The sequence below is a fragment of the Phoenix dactylifera genome, unplaced genomic scaffold (assembly GCF_009389715.1).
Source record: "Phoenix dactylifera cultivar Barhee BC4 unplaced genomic scaffold, palm_55x_up_171113_PBpolish2nd_filt_p 001063F, whole genome shotgun sequence".
Lineage (NCBI taxonomy): Eukaryota > Viridiplantae > Streptophyta > Magnoliopsida > Arecales > Arecaceae > Phoenix > Phoenix dactylifera.
The window spans coordinates 71,902-90,128 of NW_024068411.1; the positions used below are offsets into that span (position 1 = coordinate 71,902).

Sequence of the window (18,227 nt, forward strand, 5' to 3'; positions counted from 1 at the left end):
CACACTGACACCTACAATGCAAGGTCACTTCATCGTATGGGGTACCAGAAGTTGGAGGGTCAATGGGTACGCAGAGCTGTAGGGCCAGAGCCGGAGAGACAGGCAGCTAAGCCTGAATTACCAGAGCCCAGAGATTTCATCCCAGAGCCTAAGATACCTGTGGAGCATCCATCTTCACATATAGAGGCAGGACCTTCATCATCAGCACCTACTAGTTTCACGGATGAGTAGTGGAGTAGGATGGCTGATATGATATCGACTCAGGTGATGAGCCTTTCAGATAGGCCGACGAGTCAGCTAGAGAGCTTATCAGATAGCTTGTCGGCACAGATCAGGGGTGTATCGACACAGGTGACGAGCCTTTCAGATCGGCTGACTACTATTGAGAGAGAGCTACATGGTCCCATCGCGTCTCGAGCTGCTGATTCTGAGGTCTCAGCACAGAGCCAGCCAGTCCATAGGGCTCACAGACCGTCTCACTCTCATCAGACCAAACCTTCCCTCGCCACCTATACTAGGAGATCTAGAGCTCGTTCTCAGCCATTAGATCCATCTAGGCCTAGTGATAGTACTACAGGAGCACATCTCGATTAGTGACTAGAGTTTATCTAGCTCTTGTATGGATTTTTTTTTTTGGTGTTTGTCTTTTGTTGCTGAACTACTTTAAATTAACTGAAAACAATGTTGTCTTATGTGGTAGTTTGTATTTCTTATTAAGAACATTGTACTTTTGGCATAGATGAAATACAATGTTTCCTCTTGAGTTATGATCTTTGTGATTGTCATTACAATGCTATCCATTTCATTATTATTTTTTCCTTTTGATAATGACAAAAAGGAAGAGAAAATATAAGAGAAACTAGAAGCAAATTCGATAAGAAAGATTGAATAGGGAAGAAAATATGAGTATTAACCCTTAAACTAAGAGGCATACATTATATACTTAAGGGGAAGACATGCGACAAAAAGAAAATCTGCATTTTGACAAAAAAAAGTCTAAATTTTAAAATCTTGATACATGAGAATTCATGATCCATGAAAATTCAAGATACATAAGTCTAGATACATAAGAAGGCATGATACATGAGTATTTGGCACATAATCATAAAGATTTTCCTTGCCTCGACACATAACTTGAAACTCGTACTTTGACACAAACTTTTAAAAATTTTATTTTAATGAAATACAAGAGTAAGGGGGAGCAAAGCTAAAATTTATTTGGCATCTATTTAGATAAGATAGGGGGAGCTTTTGGTTCATTATACATTCTCTAAATTAGACTATTTTGAAACTTTTGCACCAAAAGCATTTTCTATACATTAAACCTTACTTCTCACATGAATATCAATTTGCTAATACTCAATGTTTTGTAATCATAAAAAAGGAAGAGATTGTTGACCCTTATATGATTTTAATGTTTACAAAGCCATTGAGTTGATATTAATGTACTAATGCTTTTAAATTAAGTATTTCAAAAGATCTAGTACACAAGGAAGAAAGATTTGATACATCCTTGACACGGTTTGCTTGATACATTTGAAACAACTCTTAAGAACTAATCTAAAGACAAATTCATTGGAAGAACTTGAGGGAAAACTAAATTTTCAGTTTAACAAAGCTAAGAGTTAAGTTTCCTTAAAGGGCAATTCTGTCTTTTGCATAGTTAAAGAGATAAAGCTTTAATATGCCAAGCATCCTAAATTACTTGCAAAGTCTTTTAGTGGTTTTATGTGCAAGTCTAAACTTAAGATGTAGAAAATCAGGGCTAGAGTCGACCTCAGGATGTTTGGAGCCGACTCTGATACATATGGCACACTTTGGCACACCTTGGCACAGACCTAGAGCCGACCCGAGAAAGATTGGAGCGGACTCAGGCACATTTGGCACAACTTGGCATGCTTGGCACAAAGTTTGGGTCGACCCCAGAAATTGGCACTATAGCTCGAGTCGACCCCAACAAGTTTTCCAAAAAAATTGCTCTCTAGAATTCCCTATCAAACCCGACTCCATCAAGCTCCAGTCGACCCCAGCCATGCTCGAGTTGACCCCAGCAAAATCCGAGTCGACCCCAAATTGTAACACAAGAAAATTGCTCTCTGAAATTTCCTATCAGAGCTAACTCTACTGTAGCTCGAGCCGACCCGACTGTAGCTCGAGTCTACCCCAGCCTGTATCAACAAGAAAAGTGCTCTCTAGATTTTTCTATCAGAGTCGACCCCACTGTAGCTCGAGTCGATCCCAGCCTTGCTCGAGTCGACCCCAGCAAAATCTGAGTTGACCCGAGCTCAACTGACAGCATAACGATTAAGTTCTTATTGGTGATCCCGTAAAACTGTTAGGTTTTTGTATTGTGCTCGGTAAAACAATCCAACTGCAATCCAAGGGGTTATAGTGAATTCCTAAGAAAACGCTTAGGGAGTGGACGTAGGTGCCTTGGAGTGCACCGAACCACTATATGTGTTTGTGTTTGCATTGTGCCTTTTGCTTTATTTACTTTACTATATTGAGTAGTTGCTCTAGCTTGAATTCTCAAAGTAACTTAATCATAATTGCCTAGAGCTTAACTATTCTTGCTTCCACTGCACTTATATTCCTCGCATAGGCGAAACTACATATTCATTTAGAATTAATTAGAGGTCATAAAATTTAGAAAACCTAATTCACCCCCCCTCTTGAGTTGTTACCTTGGCCTACAACATGTCAATTCTTAGGTGCTAACTTAATTTCATGGTTTAGCAAAAAACAGAATTTAGTTGCACTGTCAACGGCTGAGACCGAGTATGTTGCAGCTGGAAGCTGTTGTGCTCAAGTGCTACGGATTAAGCAGCAATTAGAAGATTATGTAATTAAACTTGATAAAATTTTCATAAAATGTAATAATACAAGTGCAATCAATTTAACTAAAAATCCAGTTCAACATTCTAAAGCAAAACACATTGAAATTAGACATTACTTTATTATAGACCATGTGCAAAATGAAAACATAAATGTTGAACATGTGTACTGAAAGACAATTGGCAGATATATTTACAAAACCCCTTAGTGAGGATACATTTTGCATGCTTAGAAGAGAATTAGGAGTTGAGACCTCTTTGCATAGAAAAAGTCAAAAGTTTCATGATACACTCCTCTCATCTCCAAAATCTTCTCATATGATTTAAAACTTTGCTCAAATGATCAATTTAGAACCTCTTCATGAGCATTGTTGACCCTTGAGAATTGGTTAGGCTCGGATCAGAAATTTATTATCAAAGAAATATTTTTTTTTTGGCTGATCTCAGGTCGACCCGAGACTGTGGTCGGGTCGACTCCAGCTCGAGCCGACCCGAACAGTGGTTCGAGTCGACTCAACGGCGGGGGCCCTACTTTCTTAAGTCGGCCGAAAGTCCCCAAAGTGGCTATTTCCTCCTTCCAAACGTGCCCTAGCTCCTTAGAAAATCCTTTTCCACTCCTCCATTGACCTCCAATCACCGGTAAATCGCTGTTCCTTCCACTCCCATGCCGGTCAATCATCTTGTACAAAAGGATTGTGTGAAGATGGCACTAAAGAGAGCCGTGGCCAAGCGACCTAGAAGGGTTACTCGTTCAAGTATGGTTGAAAAGCAAGATAGAGCCCAAGATGAAGTTCCTCCACAAGCCGAAGCACGTGTGGAGCCTTCTCAGCCCCCTTCCCCTTCCGTATTGCTTGCCAAATTCGTGGGAAGGCCTGTAACCACGGATAGAAAAATTGATTTTCATTTTTGGGACCGCGAGGGATTTAGCTTGAGTAAATGGATTCAGCAGCAGGGATGGGAGTATCTCTGCTCCTTGGATGTGCCGACCTACCCAAGGTGAGTTCGTGAGTTTTACTCATCCGTATGGGTTGGTTCGGGAGGGATTGAGTCCGACATCCGAGGGGTCCAGATTGCCATTACTGAGCAGAGTCTTGGTCAGTTACTACATCCACCGAGTGAGGGCTCAGTACCCGTCAGATCAGAAGACAGGATTAGAGCCTTGCAGATGGTCATGGAGAGAGATGAGTTAGACTTTGATGACCTGATTGCAAGTTCATTATCTGCGGAGATGCGTCTGCTTCATAGTTTCATAGGATGAATTTTATTTTCGAAGAGCAGAAGATTTGATTATGTATCTGAGCGTGAGCTAGTTATTATGGAGTACGTCATTCAGGGCATTCCCCTGAATCTCCCGACAATGATGATGAGACAAATACATGAAGCTGTATCTAGGACGAAGGCATCTTTACCCTATGGTATGGTACTTACTCTGATTTTTAGAGAGCATCAAATATGTCTGGAGGAAGAGATCTCCAAGGCACTGCTACACACTGACACCTACAACAAACGGTCACTCCATATGGGGTACCAGAAGTTGGAAGATCATTGGGTACGCAGAGCTACGGGGCCAGAGCCAGAGAGAGCCAGCTGAGCCAATGATTGGAGATCAAGAAGCAGCTAAGCCGGAGTCCGGAGCATCCCCTGTCATGCATCTAGAGCACCCACTGTCCAAATACCATCTTCTGTTTGATTCATGGGATGCTAGACATATCTGCAAAATAGAATTTAGGCTTTCATCTTAGGTACTCAAGCTCTCTTGGATCCTTGCAGGTTAGCAATAATACTTCTTTTTGGAATCCATATCTTCTTAATTGAAACATTACTTACAAGATTTTGGCTTATAGGATTGCATGCAATGTATTTCTGTTTCAGTTTATCTAACTTACAGAATGCAGATTTTGGTTTAACGTAAGAAGGCTTTACAAACATGTTTTTCAGAGATTTCTATTTTCTTTATGGATTGTATCCTAATCCAGCTTTGTCAAAGACAACTCACTGACTTTCAAGAATTAGATTTAATTTTTTAGAGCTTAAGGTGAATCTGTCTACTATAGATTTCAGTTTATCAACTTCTTTAGCTAACTTTTGATTTTCTTCATGCAGTTCCTTTTCATTTTTCAGAAGCAGAGCATTTTCCTTTTCCATGGACTGATTCTTAATTTTCAGCTCCTTATTCTTTAAGCTAAGCTTTTTATATTCAATCATAAGCTCAGAAAAAGCATCTTGAAGTTCATCAAAAGTGAAATCATATCGAATATTTGAGTATACCTCATTCTCATGTGCCATTAGACAGATTTGCAGCTTTTTGTTGCTATTCTTCTTCTCCATAGCTGGAATCATCACTGTCACTCCAAATAGCCAGCATAGCTTTCTTCTTCAATCTTTTTGGAACCTTTTTTAACAAGGGACAGTCTGTTCTGAAGTATCCTGGCTTTTTGCATTCATAGCAAACATATTGCTCCTTGTTGTTTTCCTTGCTTTGCTCTTCATTGATTACAGGCCTTTTCTTGAAGTTCTCTTTTCTCTTTGAAAAACTTTCTAAACCTTCTTGTAATCAGGGCCATTTCCTCACTGTTATCAGAATCAGAATCCTCGCTCTCATCTTCAAGTTGAGTGGACTTAAGAGCAATGGTTCTGCACTTCTTGGGTTCATCTTCCTCAAGGTTCTGTCTCATTGAAAGCTTGTGAGTCATTAAGAAACCCAGCAGTTCTTCCAGTGGGAGAGAGTTGAGATCTTTGGCTTCTTGGATAGCAGTGACCTTTGCTTCCCATGCTCTAGGAAGAGACATAAGAATTTTTCGAACAAGATCCCTATTAGTGTAAGATCTACCAAGGCTTTTCAAGCCATTTATAATATCAGTGAATCTAGTAAACATTTCAGTTATAGACTCACTGTTTTCCATTTTAAATAGTTCATACTTATGCACAAGCATACTGATTTTAGATTCTTTGACCTAGTTAGTGCCTTCATGAGTAACTTCCTGCCTATCCCAAATTTCTTGAGCGGTCATGCAAATAGATATACGATTAAATTTATTTGCATGTAAAGAATAGTAAAGAATATTCATGGCTTTTGCATTCAGCTGAGCCATCCCTTTATCATGGTCATCCCATTCAATTTCAGGTTTGAATGTGGTGATGCCATCAATAATCTTAGTTGGTGTGTGAGGTCTCTTGACAATAACAGTCCATAAATCATAGTCAAGTACTTGAATGAAAATATGCATACGTGCTTTCCAATAAGTAAAGTTTGTGTCATTAAAAAGAGGTGGTCTGTAAAGTGCCCTTTGGCAATAGAAGATCCCAAAGAGGCTGCCATGATCTTTAACTCTTGATTGTTAGATCAATAAGTGGCTGTGAGTACCAGGCTTTGATACCACTTGCTGCCCAGAGGTGTAGCCTAAGAGGGGGGGTGATTTGGGTCTTTTAAAAAATAATAATCTAAATGACTTATGAAACCACTAAAATACTTTTGCAAACTCAGAGAGCTAGCAGCGGAATTAAAGCAGCACAAAAAATGCAATAAGGTGAGGAAAAGCAGTTAGAAGAATGCGATAGAGAGAGAAAGACAAGCCACACAAACACAGAGATTTATAGTGGTTCGGTGCACTTTCAGCACCTACATCCACTCCCCAAGCCAAGCTTGAGACTTCACTATAATCTAGCAGATTACAGCCTGATTGTTTTCCGGGCTCACAATCAGAAACCCAGTTGGTTTTTCCAGACAACCAACTGAGAACCTATCACCGTTTGTTTTTCCAGGCTCACAAACAACCTAGTTGGTTTTTCCAAGCAACCAACCAAGAATCTTTACACAGTTTGTTTTCCGAGCTCACAAACAACCCAGTTGGTTTTCAGATAAACCAACCAAAAATTTTTCTCTTGCTGAATTCTCCCGATTCAACAACTTCCAATTAAGGCTTGGAAGTGCCTTTGCAAGTTTCAGATGATGAAACTGTTACAGCAACAAGTAATCCAAACAAATGATTGCTGTAACCAGAAAACTAAAGCTTCAAGAAATATAGAATGAATCAATAGAAACAATGCTGAAGCCGATGAAGAGGTTGGCTGTTGATGAGAATCCCAATGCTGAACACCAACTCTTCTTTACGCAATGGATGAGAAGCTGACTGATTTCCTCGCAGAAGCAAGTTTCTGAATAATGCCGGTGAGGATGATGAACTTTTTGCTTTTTCTTTCTCCTTTTTTTTGATTCTACTTCTTGTGGAAACTTCTTTTCTTGATTGAATGTTTCTCTTCCTTGTTGTATTTCCTTTCTGAGGTTTCCTTGAATTTATACACCAATTCTTCAGAGGGATTCAAATTCCTTTCTTTCCATTCTAATAGGAATCTTTTATGTTATAGAAAAAGACAATTTATTACAAGGTTTCCGTTATGGTGCCAGCTGTACAGGGGTCGACTAATGTAGTCCAAGGGTCGACTCATGTTTATCCTGGGTCGGCACTTCAATATATTAAGACGGCTCTTGCTGCTGTAACTTCAAACATAAGGGTCGACTCATCTTCTTTAGAAGTCGCCTCTTCAAACACAAGGGTCAACTCATCCAATAATCATTCTGGCCAACGCTAAGACTGAGCTGGGGTCGACTCTTCAAACATAAGGGTCGACTCTTCAATGTCGGGGGTCGACTCATTTGTAGCAAGGGTCGACTCATTAAACAATCTTTCTGACCAACACTGAAACTGAGCTGGGGTCGACTCTTCAAACATAAGGGTCGACTCTTCAATGTCGGGGGTCGACTCATTTGTAGCAAGGGTCGACTCATTAAATCTTGTCTCAGGCGGTAAAAGCCCTCTGTTTAATTTGAACTACACAAGGGTCGACTCATATCTTGCGGGGTCGACTCATTGACTATACCACTTAAAGAAAACGTGCCAGAGTCAACTCAAACTTGTCCTTTTTGCTCTAAAGGTCGACAAGTGTCTCAGACAGAGTTCTTTAGACTTTTTCTTTGATCTTCATGAATTGGATTAAGGTCATTTTTCTTTTAGAATATATCTAATGAAGTGTTTATAAAGTGTTAAGGATAAGGATTTTGCAGTGCTTCATTTCTTCTGATTTTTCTTGACTTATAGAACTTCACAATCAAGCCAATATCATTAGTACACAACATCAACTCAAGTATTTCGTAATCATCAAAATTCATCCTTTAGGGTTGACAAGTAGGCAGTGAAGTGGATTCTTCGCTATTCGACAAGTATAGCAGATTTTCATTAATGTATGATAGGAACAATGATAATGGTGCTATTTTGGGTTTTCAGTTTCAAACTAGTGATTCTAATTGGTCATTAACAGGCTACCTTTTCACTTTCAAACGCTTTGTTATTAGTTGGAAGTAAGGCTGCAAATGGGTCGGGTCGACCCGTGACCGATCCGACCTGCCCCGTTTAAACCTCACCCGACCCATTTTGGAGAACCCGTGGGGCCAGGTCGGATCCTAAAATTGGACCCGTTCTATTTTCGGATCAGATCTAGATTTACTAAATTTAAACCCAACCCAACCCAAACGACCCATATGTAAAATATTAAAATATTATTATAAATAATAACTCTTTCTTTCGTGCTAGTTTCAATACCTAATGTAATAAATGCTAGTGTTTATGGTTACCATTTATTACACGTAATGTAATAAATGCCTTGCTTTTGGGAGGTAGATCTGGCAGCTGCAGATGAGCACGGTTATGGGGAGAGAGACAATAGCGCAGTTGTCAGTATAATAAATGTCTCTTCTCTATTTCTCAAAGAGAGAGACAAGAGCGCGATTGTCAGTATAATAAATGCCTCCTCTCTATTTCTATCCCTTCTTCCAACTCTCCACCCAGCGAGAAGAGAAGCCGAGAGCGAGAGACATAGGGTTTTTGTCCTCCCCTCCTGCCCTCGTCCTACTTTTGCTCTCCTCTTTGCTTTCCTCTGCTGCCTCCCCTTGCCGGCGCCGCCGACATCCCCCTGGGCTCCACTCTCACCTCCTTCAACTCCTCCTAGACCTCCGAGAACAAGACCTTCTCCCTCAGCTTCGTCTCCGACCCCGAGAACCCCTCCATCGCAGTCATCACCTACTCCGCTGCCATCCACGTCTGGATCGTCGTCGGCACCAACAGCGCCCCCACCGCGGTCGACTCCGCCGCCTCACTATAGCTCCGCTCCGACGGCGGCCTCCGCCTAACTAATGGCTTCGGCTCCATCGTCTGGCAGTCCAAAACCTCCGGCAAGGGCGTCACAACCGCTTCCCTCAGCGAGTCCGGCAACCTCGTCCTCAAGAACGGCGGTGGTTCCACCGTTTGGCAAAGCTTCAACAACCCCACAGACACCATCGTCCAGAATAAATAATTACTGCTGAGTGTCCAATTAGGGGGAGGGGAGTGGGAGAGAGAAGCGACAAACTAGATGTTGGTCTTCCCTCTGGCCGCTTGCTTCACCAGCTCTCCAATTTTTTGGATTGGACCGAGTTATACATGGACCCGACCCGACCCGAATGATCCATTGGGTCTGCTGTGGACCCGACCCGATTTTTTATTGGGTCGGGTCTGAGTCCAAATTAGGACCCAAACAAAAAACCGGATCAGATCGGGGTCACTCAAGACTCGGTCCGAACCGACCCATTTGTACCCCTAGTTGGAAGGCATCACTACGGCTCACAATTCTTTGTCCACTGTAAAGGCAAAGTACATGGCAGTGATGGAGATAGTGAAGGAGGTTTTTTAGTTGAGTGGCTTAGTTAAGGACTTGGATATGCAGCAGGATAAAATAGTTGTCTATTGTGACAACCAAAGTGCCACACATTTAACTAAAAATCAGATGCAACATCAGATAACCAAACAAATTGATGTCAAATATCATTTCATCATGGAGATTGTGGAGATGGATATCTTACAATCCTAAAGGTCCCTACATCACATAACCCAGCTGATATAATGATTAGGCCTAATCCGTTGCCAACTTGAATCATTATTTGGACTTGATTGGTGTTATGGTAGCTGATTAGTGCGCTTAGGCACATGTGGAGATAGTCATGGAGCTTTTGTGGAGATTGATTAAATACAAGCCAAGGTGGAGATTTGTTATGGCGTTTCTTGTATTTAGAGGGCACACTGGCAAAAGAGCCTCCTGTCGGGTGGCTAGAGAAGCTGAGTCCTCCATACACTATATCTGATATCTTGCAGCTAGTCCATCCAATAACCCAAGGGTGACCAAGTTTTGAGATGCCAGTACATGTATATGTTTCGCCCAGCCAAGAGCTTTTGGGATTACAGCTTTGTTTTGGAGTTCTGACAACTTATGAGATTGAGGGCTTTTGTAATTGGGGTTTTCTCTTCTTTAGTGTTCTCCACCATTAGTGAAGGTTTCTCCAATCTTCTCCGCTCAAGGATGTAGGCCGTAGCTAAACTATGTAAATTTCTATGTTCTTGTGTCTCTGTTTGCTTTGCTATTTCTACAACTAGTCCCTTTGCAACTTGAACAAGTGTTTTTACATACCAGAAGTCCAGATAGAGTGTTATTTCCATTTTCGATGTTTGTTGACATGATTTGAAAAAAGAAAACATTTAAAAATGGGAACAATTCATAAAAGGTTATATGCAACAACAAACGATATCCAAAGTACTACAATTTTGAAAAGGCAAATATCCACACACAAAGATCCCTTACAATACATAAACATGATGGCTAGTCATTAAAACCATTCAATTAACTAAGATTTTAAAACCCGTAAGATAGGGCTATTCATGTCTGCCCATGGAATGGGACACACCGCTGTCCCACCCCATCCCGACACTTAAGACAGAGGATATCCCAAGATGTACTGATCGGGATGCTGGGACAATGGTGGACCAGTCCTGTCCCGACATCAAGTATTTTAATTGAGTGTTGGAACGTCCAACCAAGATTTAAGACCATGATTCATACAAGACATGAGACTTGTAGATATCAATATTTTTGCATAAAATATGTGTGCGTTTTCACTAAGCCAAAACACAATTGATGTTGTTGCTTTTTTGTATGTCATTGCATGTCAAATGTGTTTGGGAGAATTACCTTCTTGATGTGGAGAGCCTTTCTTGTGACATTACTGTTTGCCCAATAATAGGATAGAAAATAAGCATAAGACTGCAAAGAAGTCAATGTTGTTGATTAGTAAATCAATTGGAGACTTAAGAAAAACCTATATAATTTAGCTAGTTATCTTAAGACAAAGGGAAATTGGCCTTATTATTAATTTATGATGTGTTTTATTTTTATTGGATATCAAGATTTAACTGCAGTTTCCAGTAATTATGTGACATCAAAGATTGAACCTCTCATTTCAATCGCTAGTCCAATTAAGTAGTGCATTAATTTCTCTCTAGTCACCATGAGCGGGTTAGATTTATGTCAGTAAAGCATGAGAGGTATATTTGAACTGATTGATGCTAGGACATATAACTTTTGAGCCGCTTTTATCAGGAGGGGGCTCAGTTGAACCCTCCTTCCTTTTTGAGAGAGAGATAGAGTGACTTATATCAGGAAACACTGGGTATAGCAAAATAAGTTAGAAAGTTTAAACCCTGAAATTATATACAAACCTCCTATCAATATTATCTTGTTATTACAAGATGACAAGGGCATCAACCTACAGGATCCATTAACTGGACACCCACTACCAAGAAAACAAAATGGATTAGTTCGATGGGATGTTCAGATATATGAGTGTCATAATAAAGGTTATATACTCACTTGCAGATTTCTTGTTGCATTTTGGCAAGAAATGTCAGCCTAAATGTTGCTATTTTTTATGGCACACACATGACACTCTAAAGTACACACATAGTGATGCAAAAGAGAATTGCATACTCTGCACTTGAGAGCAGGACGAGGTGGTGGACTATGGAGCTCTATGTACCCCTTCAGTGATCTTCTATCCCCAATCATTTCCTCAGGCTTTGGGGATGCTCTTGCACATTTAGGTTCCAAAATTTGCGTTGCCTGAGTTTCTGAGTAGAACTGCATGTGTAGAGGATTAACTTCACCTTCAGAGTAATAAGGACTCAGTGAGTGAACAGGTTGCCCACCTTATCAAAAGCATCAAGGTCTGTAGCACATTGTGCTCTGACAGGTTTTTCATAATCTTCCCCTTCACAATTTCTTTGTATCAACTGAGAAGGATTAAAACAAAGTTAATATATTACCCTTTAATATCCATATCCAAATAGAGTCTAAGTGATAATTCACCTCATAGAGTACATCTGATATGATCCCCACTCCATGAGCATATGGGACTCGAGCATTCATATCAATTTTTAAACCTGTTGCTGGGTTACCTATCAAATAACCCTGAAATCAATCAATCCACAAAGGTTATTTCTTGAACCAAAATGTTTTTATTTTTTGAGTTAATTAAATTCTAAGAGTATTGTTGAGTGTATCGGTATAAAAGCATCAACAACAGGCACAGGTTTGGAGACCAACCTGAAATTATCTCAAATTTCATAATCATATGCAACAAGCAGTGTCTCATATAATTGGCATTTGCCATCTATTTTTTATGTTTGTGATGGCAGAACAATTTGCTTCTTATCACCATAAAAATTACAGGATCATCAAAAACAGAACTCTATGTAATAACCAAATTAGTTTGCTCCAGCATTACTCTTTATTGCCCTCTTTGAGTAATATAAATCCCTATAAATGTCATAAAAATTAGTATTTTTTTCATTCCCATCCTTTGAAAATAAGATGGCCAATGCCCATCAAAATTCGTTGCATTCATGAACTGTGGTCGAGGTGGGACTGAATCCAAGCTGATTGGATTAACTTGGATTCAGTCCCCTAGCGACTTTACCAACTGGACCAGTTGTCACCCTCAAGAACATACTAAACTATCTTTCTTGCTAAGGAAATTTGACATCCTCTTCTGTTAGGTATGATTTGGTCTACCCAGAATCTAGTTGTCAGCTTAGTAGCATATTTACAGATCATAGGAGGTGGCTCATTTATAAATCAAAACCTATAACACATAATTACGTGCAAACATTAATGTAATCTGAACAGCACATGAAATATTTAAAATTATTCTAGATTAGTACCCTGTAAGAAAAATAATAATCCGAACAAAAGACTCTTAGTTAAATACTAACATCATGTGGACCAAAAAAACAACCTACTAAAATCACTATGGATGCCAAAATAAAAGCCAAGGTAATTGATTTAGTCTACCATGTCAGTATATGAGGATATTCAATATTTTCTGTTGGTAAAGACTAATTAAAAATATTGTTTCTATTACTACATTAATCCTATAGGAATATTTAACTGATAGTCTGCTTGAGAGAATGAGTTTGTCAAAAAAATGCAGCAATTTCTTTACGGTCATAGCCTATACCTTGAGATTAAGGCTTGGCTGCTGTTCTGCTTCGATATCTGGATTTCAAAAGAGTTAGATATACATCAGGATATTTTGTTAGCAATATATCACCTAAATAAGTAAATAAACTATAATTACAATTAATAGAATAATCTTAAAAAGAATAATATATATATATATATATTCTTTGGAATCAAAAGAAATCTATTTTAGCACAAAAGAAATATATTCTATAGAACATGTAATAAATTTAAATCATAAATTGTAAATGTTACAGATCTACTAATATTAAATTTGAAATAAGGTAAATGGAGATAGCCTGAATGAACGCAGGTCGAAGCGCGTTGACGCTGTTCCAAAGAAGTATTTGCCCCCACGTATGGGTCTCCCGGCAATCCTTCTTAGAGATACGATGACTCAAAGCTTCTTCTTCGATACGTCTTGGAAGAAACCAACACGAACCCAATCGGACATGCAGATCCAGCAAAGAAAGAAAATAAAAAGAAAATAGAACTTCGCTGAATGAAGGCGAAAAAAAATAAAATCAAAAAACGGCCAAGGGGAAGAGCAATATTCTTTTTCAAAATTTTTTCAAAATTTCTTCTCTCTTTCTTTTCATCACGAAATAGGAGGAACAGGGAAGTTTTTATAGCCTTCTTGGGCCAACGTCTCGTTGGCCCAAAAAGGCCGCAAAGGGCCAATTTGCGGATGCATCTACGCTTTCTGCGGATGCGGCCGGCCCATGGAGGGCGCCGACGGGCGCCAGGACGCGTCCCCACCTTCCGCGGACGCAGCCAGCCCGCGGAAGGCACCGGCGCGCGCCAGCACGCGCCCGAGATGCGCATCTCGGGCCGTGCGCCAATTAATTTTTTCTAACAATCTTCCACATAAATTAATTTTTAAATAATTTTAAAATCAAAACAAAATGTTAGATATCTTATATTATGTAATAGGTGTAGGTACCTTTCGATTTGAACCTTCACTTAGTGACAATTGATTACATTTACGGAGCCAAGGTGGTCTTAACCTTGAACCTCGGTCCATGGCTCAGATTAAATCAACAGCACACATAATATAGCCCGATATAGGTTATAAGCAGGTTGCGCTAATGCAGCCAAGCGCAGGTATCTTTCATGTGCTTTTTAGGAAATCGCCCATTTTCCATAGTCGCGGCCTCACAACTGCACATATAGGTGAGTCCTAATAAGGAAGCTAGCAAGAAAGCTCCTACCTCTTGGATCTCAAACTCATTAAGAGTTATACAAACAAACTCATCCTACCGCTTGCTTTTATGAGCACTAGCACCATAGAAATGAGGAAAACATAAAACAGTGCTCCTCTTAGTCACACTCCGGTTTGTTTCTACTCATTGAACCTTTTAAGGTTGAGTTCCCACCATGGTGATCTATCTTTATGGGCTAAGCCCCATCCCCTTCGACGACTCTAGAACTACTATTCTCCACAAACCTTTTGTAAGCTGCTCGGCCAAATTATTTTCAAATTTTACAAAATTCAAAATTATAATGTTAGTTGTCAATTTATATCTTAATGATTTATGATGCACTTTTAAGTGTCTGTTCATTTTTACATTGGCATTTTGTTAGAAGTATGTGCTAGAAGCTAATTTGGCTGACGCATTATTTTATTCTGGGATATAAATTTGTACTTGACCTAATATGAATTTATTAGGATGGGCATTCTTTTCATTCATGTTCTTATGTGTCCATGAATCGTCCGAGGAATTAATAAGATGATAACGCATTTTCTCAAAAGTTGAAAATTAAAGGCATATGTCATTGGTGATTAATTCCTGAATTGCTTCTGATCGATGGATCATCACAAGGACGGTGATCGATCTGATGAGATTAGTGCACATATCACTTTTTTGATGGACGAGTCTTGAGTACACAGTGTGGGGACACTGGAGTAATTGTGTAAGTGCTTGTTAGAGAATAAGGATACTGAGCATGACCATAGCAAGTAGTCACTTGGATGCCTATCCACTCGTCAGTGACTTACTTTATGCTGCAGTTGTATGACTGGTCCTTTGACCTACAATGCCTCGGCTATTCACAGTGAGGTTGCAGTAGTTTGACGAGCACATAAACATGGGCCCTATCCATTTGGGTTCTTGTAGTGCAGATTGATTACAGTAGATTCATTGTAGGAGTAGAAGTACATCTAGATGGAATCTATCGACCTTGATAGATTAGAAGAGATGCTATGTGATTTATAAGACTGAGTTCGTAAATCCTTAGCCAAGGTAGTTTTTGAAAAAGAGTTTCCAATCTCGAACTAGAGTCGAATAAATTTTACATATGACAGATGATGAGGTTTGACGAGTTATTTATGACCTCCATCCTGTCGAAATCCATAATAGAGAAACTGTATCATACACTAACTGCACCTAGAGGTTCATCATTCCATTCTGCTGGGTTGCCCCGACATGCTGCTAGGTGTCACTGGTGGATTGTAAGACTCAAAGGCATTCACTTGGTGATCAGTGAACTCGAATGAGAAGAGTTGAAATTGTTCCAACCCATTGAAAAGAGTTTCAATGATGTTGTGATAGAGATCACAATATATCTCACTACCAGATAGAATAGAACCTATGGGGTCACACACAATAGATGATCTAATCGATCTAATTGTTGGATTGTGATTTGGAATCATAATAGTTTGTAATTATCAATTGGTTTAACCCACTAAGAATTAGTGAGTTGAAGAAGAAATAATTGCAATCGGATTATAATTTGATTGAATTAATTGGACTTAATTAATTGGGCTCGATCTTATTTGATAAAGTTCAAAAGTCCTACTTGGAGTAGGACTCCTAGAGTTCTAATTGGATTAGGACTTCAAATTATTAGAGTCCTACTTGGAGTAGGATTCCTAAAGTCCTAATTGGATTAGGACTCAGATTATATGAGTCCTAATTGGATTAGGACTCCTAGAGTCCTAATTAATTATTGGTCTAATAGATGAAGATGACTCCTAATTGGATTAGGATTGAAGAGTTTAATCGAGTCATGATCCAATTAGGTCCTAATTATTAGGACTCCAAGAGTCACAATTGATTTAATCTTATGGATAAGGATTTTGAATCAAATAGAGAGACTAATTGGGTCCTAATTAGATTAGGATTCAATGAACCAAGGGCCACCTAAATTCTAATTTGATTAGGATTAGAAGGAAGGGGCAAGAACCCCTCCTTTCCCTAGGTACTCCCGGGATCCGCGTCCCAGTTGGCCGGGATCCACGTCCCGGGTGTCCGCGATGCGAGACCCGGTTGGGGTGCGGCCTCCTCCTAGGGCAAGGCTATAAAAAAGGGGGGCCGGCCCTAGACTTGTTTCATGGGTTTATGGTTTCTTTTCATGATAGGCGGCCACCCCTCTCTCCCCTTCTTCTTCCATCCGCAAGGCAAAGAAAAGAAAGAGGCAGCAAAATATGGAGTCTTCTTCCTCCTCTTGATCAGCTGCATGGAAGAAAAATAGAGAGGAAGATGTTCCTCTCTTCCCTGCATCCTCTTCCTTCTTCCAAGAAAAGGAGAAAGTGTTTCTCCTTCTCTTTCTTCCTCCTCTTGGAAGCAATCAAGAGTTGATTGCTTAGAGGAGTTCCAACCATCAAAAAGGATCTCTGCAAGGGAGCTAGCACCCCGGTGAGATCACGACCTTGATCGAGCAAGATCTTCGTGTGAATACCCGTAGAGGCCAGACACTTGTGCGGCTTTAAGCGAACCTGATTTTCACGATCATCAGATAGCGGTGAAGATCTACCCACTCAAAGATAAAGATATGATCTTTACAATTGTTTTATATAGATCTGAAAATTAATCAAGTTTTTAATTTAATCTATCCTTTAGATTTCATAATTTTCTGAGTTAAAGAACTTAGAATTTTTTTAAAATCTATGTCCTCGGGACATTCATGCGATGAACAACCCCGCACGTATCTTTCCGCTGCGATCGTCGCAACACGTGTGGGGATAACCCGACACATTTTCTTGGTAGCACTATTGCAGATTTACAGTCACAATGTAAGAAGACAGGTAGTAAAGGTAACTCATCTACAGAAAGGTCTATAAGTAGATCTCTAAGCCACTCAGTCTCATGCTAGTGGTGTCTAAAGCTATTAGTTTAGACTCCATGGTACTCCTAGATATCAAGATTTGTTTGGTGGATTTCCAAGACACAGCAGCACCTCCTAGGAGAGACATATCCTGTGGTAGATTTAACATCTAAGGTATCGCTGATCCAGTTGGCATCACTATAGCCTTCTAGAAAAGCAGAAAACCCACTAAAATGCAAACTATAGGACTTGGTACCCTTAAGATACCTAAGAATCCTCTCTAATGCTGTCCAATGATCTCCATTTGGATTAATAGTATATCTACTATGTCTATTTACAGCATATGCTATATTTGGTCTGGTGTAGTTTGCTAGGAATCTTAGTAAGCCTATGATTTGAGCATATAGGATTTGAAGGATAGGAATTCCTAAGTTCTTCTTAAGGTGTGTAGAGGGATCAAAGGGAGTAGAGACAGGCTGACAATTGGTATAATTTAATTTATTGAGAATCTTGTCAACATAATGACTTTATGATAACTCAATTCTATTTGTACTTTTAATTATTTTGGTATTTAAAATTAAGTCAGCTTGTCCCAAATCTTTCATATCAAACTTATGACATAAGAATTGCTTTACTTCATCAACCATTTGAAGATCTGTGGCACAAGATCACAAATTTATTTCCAACTCTATTATAGTATACACATTCGTCTGTACTATTGATTTCAAATCCAAATATCAGTATGATTTCATCAAATTTTAAGTACCATTGCTTGGATGCTTGTTTAAGACTATAGAGAGCTCTGACTAATCTGCAAACTTTATTTTCTTGGCTTGGAATTATAAATCCCTCTGGCTAGTCCATATAAATTTTTTCATTTAAGTCTCCATTTAGAAAAACTATTTTCACATCCATCTAATGAATCACTAATCTATGGATGGAGGCTAATGTTATCAGGACCCTAATAGT

At 39.5% G+C, this 18,227-nt stretch overlaps 1 protein-coding gene across 2 annotated transcripts in view; it reads right to left on the minus strand.

Moving 5' to 3' along the window:
• Positions 1-18,227, minus strand: part of LOC103697951 (serine carboxypeptidase-like 18) — a 47,348-nt gene that overhangs the window by 16,870 nt on the left and 12,251 nt on the right. Inside the window, exons 6-10 of one of the 2 annotated variants that reach the window (XM_039121406.1) lie at positions 13,210-13,247; positions 12,060-12,161; positions 11,900-11,983; positions 11,682-11,831; positions 10,887-10,958 (exon numbers count right to left, since the gene is read on the minus strand). In XM_039121406.1, coding sequence (XP_038977334.1) covers positions 10,887-10,958; positions 11,682-11,831; positions 11,900-11,983; positions 12,060-12,161; positions 13,210-13,247 — 446 coding nt within the window. The remainder of the gene's footprint in view (positions 1-10,886; positions 10,959-11,681; positions 11,832-11,899; positions 11,984-12,059; positions 12,162-13,209; positions 13,248-18,227) is intronic. The other variant, XM_039121407.1, reaches the window with a different exon arrangement.